Source organism: Pygocentrus nattereri, chromosome 7 (genome assembly GCF_015220715.1).
Source record: "Pygocentrus nattereri isolate fPygNat1 chromosome 7, fPygNat1.pri, whole genome shotgun sequence".
NCBI classification, from domain to species: domain Eukaryota; kingdom Metazoa; phylum Chordata; class Actinopteri; order Characiformes; family Serrasalmidae; genus Pygocentrus; species Pygocentrus nattereri.
In genome coordinates this window covers 4,303,235-4,309,234 of record NC_051217.1, presented here as the reverse complement: position 1 = coordinate 4,309,234, position 6,000 = coordinate 4,303,235, and the positions used below count along the sequence as shown (strand labels likewise).

Genomic DNA, 6,000 nt, shown 5'->3' with positions numbered 1-6,000 from the left:
ACTCAGAGCAGATCTAACCAAAACATAGGCATCTGTCATCGTGATAAAGTGTGCTTCTCTGAAATGTATTGACATCTGTGGCACAGCAAGTGCATTATGTCGATGTGTCAAAATATTGTGATACATAATGTGTATGTATATGTATTTAAATATTGTGGTATATTTTTGCCATACTGCCCTCCCCTAGTTCCCTCCTCTGTCTCTAACCTCAATGATCCATGCAAACAGCACAATGGTCTATTCCCAGCATAACAGTTTTTAAGGTGCATTAATACAACATTGTTGTGAGGTGGTCATAGATGTGTGTAACAAGTATTTTACAACGGCTGAATTTTGAATGCTGGTCAGTCAGTGAGCCCGGAACTATCTATCAGAAACTGTACATTTCTTAGCCTAGAAGTTAAGAGTGTTTAGAGTGATATTCTTTACAGTGCAGTTTGTCATATTCAGAATGGCCATTCCTCTAATATCTCTAAAGTAACGTATCCTCCAGTACTTTGAAACAAAAATATTACAGGCAAACCAAATCAATTGTATATGTTACAATACACAATGTATTCATATTATGCAATGAAAATATGCCAGTCAATAAAATTCATGCTCCATCGTTTCCTTTTTGCTTGCAGATTTGATTAGAATGAGAATGTCTTCATCTTTGCCAGATGCTCTTTTAGCCAGAAGGTGAGGTGATGGCTCACTTGAGTTTAGTTTGTGCTTTATATATGTACAGTGCTCTCCACAAATATTGGCACCCCTGTTAATCATGAGCAACTGGAGGTGTTAAGAATCTGCCAGGAAGAGGACATATGTCTATACTGACCCCACAAACAGTGAGGAGGATGGGTGAATTGTAGAAATTAATTAATTAATTGATTAATTAATTAATTAAGTGGCAGGTCCTTTAGCAAGCCACTTACTAGCCACTCAGTCTGCTACAGGACCTGCCACTTACCAGCCACTCAACCTGCTAGGAAGGATGGTAAGTGGCAGGGCCTGTGGCAGGCTGAGTGGCAGGTAAGTCACATGTTGATCCATCAACGTTTGCCAAACTATAGGAGCCTGAGTTTGTTGATCCTTGACAGCACAGGCCTCTGTCTCAGGCTCTCATACAACTTGTGGTAATGTAGATGGTGTTTGTGGTTTAGGAGTTGTTTGGACCCCAAGGCCTGCCACTGGTCCTGCCACTTACTAACCATTCAGCCTGTGACTCACCCTCATTTAACCTGTGATTCAACTTGCCACCTGCTACTTTAACCCGTGACTCAACCTGTCATAGGACCGGTCACAAGACTTGCCAATTCATTTGATAAAATCTTCAATTTGGGCAGATATGATACAGCAACTGTGTTGGGTCTTTAAAACATTTATAAAACATCTATAAATGTTAAAAACAAACATACAAAATATACTTAAAGTGACCCACCAACCACTAAACCTGCTACTTGACCAGGCACAAGGATGACTACATCAGAATTATTTAGTTGCAGAGCCACAAAGTGTCCATGAAGACACTTTCTATAGAATTTTATTACATTACGAATATATAGACTACTTAAACTTGCAATCCTTTACTTTTACTATAGCTTCCATTTTCTCTGTTTAGCAGTTTCCAGTTTTATTCTTCCCTCCACTGACACTTTCTGCTGTGAATTACCTCTGTTTTGTGTTTATAAACACAAAAATGACAATTCTACATTTTTCCCAATTATTTTTAGTAACTAGTCTTAGTTTTAGTTAGTTTTTGCAGAAGGTGACACAAACCCTTCATGACTGTCCTAGAAAATGTCACTGCCACAGGACCCACCCAATGTTTCCACTATGGCTACAGCAAGCAATCCAAAAGCAACACTAACTGTGTAATAAGACAAAATAAAATGTTCTGTTATTAACAGAACTAAAAGACTGGACTACATTACTGTAGCAATAATGTAATTAGTATGTCACTGCACACCAATGAAAAATCAGACAAGAATGAACATTTTATTAATAAACATTAATATTTTAAGAATAAGAATACAAGAATAAGCCAGAAGTTTAAGCTGTTTCTTTATGGCATCTAACCATAAATAAGCATACATAAAGTTGATCTGTACTTTTATTAAATGTTCTTCAACAAAAATGATCTCAAGCCCAGATACCATACTGTTAGTTTGATGCAGACACCATCCTGCTCATGACTGAAACATCTTGAAAATGTCAATATCTTGTAACAAGACAATTTGGTTACGGAGACCACTCTGGTGTTGTAACAGATTAATACTGCAGTTGTGTCTCCATGAACAAGATTTGCATCTACACTGTTGTGTTTTGTATAAATCCAGTTAAAATGTTACTCTATACAAAAGTACAAAAAGAAAAGTCTACATAACATGTTCAAAACTATTTCATTCACTGCTTTATATTTTAAGTAATACTTTACTGTATTTAAAATGTAGTTGCTGGAACCCACATTCTACTGTTACAGTCATTCTAAATCATAGGTTATAGGTTAGATACTTCCTTTGAGATGTTTAATTTAACATTACTTGGTCAATTAAGTTTTTACGTTTAGACTGAACAAACACCACTGGCAATATTTTCATCACTTTGGCAGAAAATGCATCTAAATCAACATTCATATAGAGTGTAGTACTTAAAAAAAATTCAAATGTATAAAATCCCTTCAATGTAGCCACAATAGTGACATAATGCCCTGGAATGTTACAGTATGACTGGAATGAGAACAGATAGCTTGAAGTTAGACTCTACTATGCAGTCACAAAGGCCGTCTCATAGGTCCCTTTGAGTGGAATCAGACACGGAGCCCACAAAGGCAGTGTATCCACTTCAGTAGTGGTTATATGTACAGACAACTTGGATCAGCACTGCGTTAGCACTGGAACAACACTAACGGAGCCTCACTGGGTCTGAGTGGGCCTGTTTTTCCTCTCCTGCCAGTCTTTCTCTCTTAGGCTCAGCTCTGTCTCGGTGAAGGCCGCAGGGCCCCAGTTAGTGATCTTCTGAGGGCCTTTTGAGCCTGAATAATACATGAAAAACAACAGGCATAAATATTCCAGCATTCAGAGGTGATGGAAGTAAACAGATTATGTGCATCCATTTGAAACAACTGTGGGACTGTGGGTAGGATGGGTTTTTGAGAAGAGTAACAGCTGAATTATAATGGAAAACCCTTTTTTTCATATTTAATAGAGATGGTGTTAATCATAATATAGCACTGATATTTGATCATTCCACTGTCTCTCCGTCCTCCCAGGTTACAAGTCTGGGAGTTGTTCTTGATAGTCATCTCTCCTTCAAAACACACATTTCCAATATCACACGCTCAGCCTACTTCCATCTTAGGAACATTAACAGACTGCGTCCATTCCTCAGCCAATCCTGCACAGCTATTCTGGTCCATGCATTAGTAACATCGAGACTAGACTACTGTAATTCTATTCTTTTCGGCTTACCTCAGAAACACTTACATAAACTCCAGTTAGTTCAAAATTCAGCAGCTAGGATCATCTCCAGGTCGCCTGTAACCGAACATATCACCCCTGTCCTTAAAGAGCTCCACTGGCTCCCTGTCAACTACCGGATCCAGTATAAAATCTTACTAACTACATTCAAAGCTCTACATGGACTTGCTCCCTCTTATATTTCTGATCTCCTTAAGACATACAGTCCTGCTCGCACCCTCCGATCCTCGTCAGCTGGCCAGCTCACTCTCCCTCCAGTCCGCTTGTCCACCGTGGGAGCTAGAGCTTTCAGCCACTCTGCCCCGTCTCTCTGGAACACCCTTCCTACCCAAATTCGCAATATTGATTGTCTAACTACCTTCAAATCTCGGCTTAAAACCCATCTATTCACACTTGCATACTCCTGATTCCTCATCTTCACTTTTCTCTGTTTGTCTTGTTTCTCGTCTGGTTGAAAGTATTTGAATGTATGTTGATTTTGTTTATCTGTTTATTTGTTTTTTGTTTTTTTATCCTCTTTTATACTCTACCATTCTTCTTTTAACCGTTGTAAGGTGTCCTTGAGTGCTTTGAAAGGCGCCATTACTAAATAAAATGTATTATTATTATTATTATTTCTTGTAGGTGTAAAGCCAAGTGATCTATAATGCATTTTGGAATAAAACCCTTTGACTCTGAGTATTAAATTACACTGTGTTTTACTTGAGTAGTCAAAGTACAAGCCTAAATTTATTTGGAAGTGTAAAAGTAGCATTTCTAATGCACTTTTTAAAAAATGGGATATTCTCTGTTAAACAAAAATCTGATCAAGACAGAAGAATGGATGGGGAACGTCAATATATATGAATATATTCCCTCATCAACATTGCCTGGCTTACTCTTAACTGAATTATCATTCATATTGCTGCATTTGAAGGCCATCTTCACCATACAGAAAAGTTACTAATCCCTTCTCTAGCTACTTGATTCTTGTCATTTCTCTTGTTCTTTTCCCTCCTTTTGGTGATACAATGGTGTATAGCAGGAGTGCTCAATCCTGGATGCAGATCCGCCACCCTGGATAGTTCAGAACCAACACACCTGGCCGTAATAATCGGATGACCGTGAAGGCCTTCATTACCTGGAGCAAGTGTGTTAGATTAGGGTAGGAGCTAAACTTAGCAGGATGCTAAATCTCCAGGGGCAGGACTGAGCAGCCCTGGTGTACAGCCAATCATGGCTGAACTGGAAAGATCTGCAAATACGTCAAGCAGTAATTGTTGTAACATTTATTATAGTAGTGTTTCTTTGCCATGTCCTGCCTGACAGTTCCACATTTTTGGACAAAGTTGTTGCACAAATGTGGAACTTTGTGATGGACCCCAAAGACTAGGGTGAGAAACAATGCAGTAGACCAGAGGTGCTCAACTCCTGTCCTGGAGGGCAGGCATCCAGCACAGTTTAGTGGGTGTGTTTGAGTAGGGAAAGCTCCAAACTGTGCTGGACACTGGCACTCCAGGACAGGAGCTGTGCCTCTCTCATTACACTGAAAGAGTATGGAAAGACTTTTACATTTAAATAGTTTAAATTGATTATTTAAGGCCTTTCAGGGTGACTTATAGCTGAGCACAGGCATCTTATTTTAGTGTTTTTTCTCTCTTTTTAACTCAGTCATGGTATTTCTTTCTATGTTTACAATAATCATATGTAGTTCTATTTTAAATAAACTACAAACACCTGAAAAGGGTACAATTACATTAACAGTACTGCCAACAATACTACTTTTAAGGGATGAGAATTATCCTAATATGATGCTAATACTCTACAACTTCATATGTTTTAACTACTCAGTACTAAGCTATAAAAACTGAAAAAATTAAGATGTGTCCAGAATGACAGGTCTGTAAATGATTCTAAATGAATCAGACCGCTGCATTATATTGCAAATCTAGTTATAATGTAAGTAACATGCAGAATACCTCATACAGGAATACCTTTGGTGTCTAGCTCATAGTATGTCAGTCTAGACTGAACAAGCCATTATGGAATAAAATAACAGCAATTATTATGTCATATATACATATAATACATATATACATATAATTATTATGTCAACATATTCCAAACTTTTGAATGGTAGTGTACATAAACTGTAGAGAAGAAAGTTGCAACGAAGAATGCATGCTGCATAGTAAGGCACACCCAGTGTAAGAGAGTTGCGAGGTCATTACCAGGCTGTATAAGACGGATTAGTCCCTCATGACGTGCCACTTTGTCCTTCCAGCTCTTTGTGTTATTCGCAGCATCCTTTAGTTTCTTCATGACTTCCTGTCCAGGAAAAATACATGCACAGAATCAGTGTTGATGTAGTCAGACATTTCTCTACAACTTCTCTAACTGTGCTGCTATATTGGGCGTTCTGAACCAAAAATGAAGGTTTTCCTGCTCCAGCACACCCGAACCAACCTGTCCAGAGTTGAAGTGAGGATGTTAGAGCAGGAAAACACTAAAACATGTAGGACAGAGGGTACTCCAGGATCAGAACTGGGAACCACTGATC

General features: G+C 38.5%; 1 protein-coding gene across 1 annotated transcript in view; it reads right to left on the bottom strand.

The window, feature by feature from the left end:
• Positions 1-2,029: 2,029 nt before the first annotated feature.
• swap70b (switching B cell complex subunit SWAP70b) overlaps positions 2,030-6,000 on the bottom strand; it is a 38,003-nt gene continuing 34,032 nt past the window's right edge. Inside the window, exons 11-12 of the mRNA XM_017690747.2 lie at positions 5,672-5,768; positions 2,030-3,016 (exon numbers count right to left, since the gene is read on the bottom strand). Coding sequence (XP_017546236.1) covers positions 2,898-3,016; positions 5,672-5,768 — 216 coding nt within the window. The 3' untranslated portion in view covers positions 2,030-2,897. The remainder of the gene's footprint in view (positions 3,017-5,671; positions 5,769-6,000) is intronic.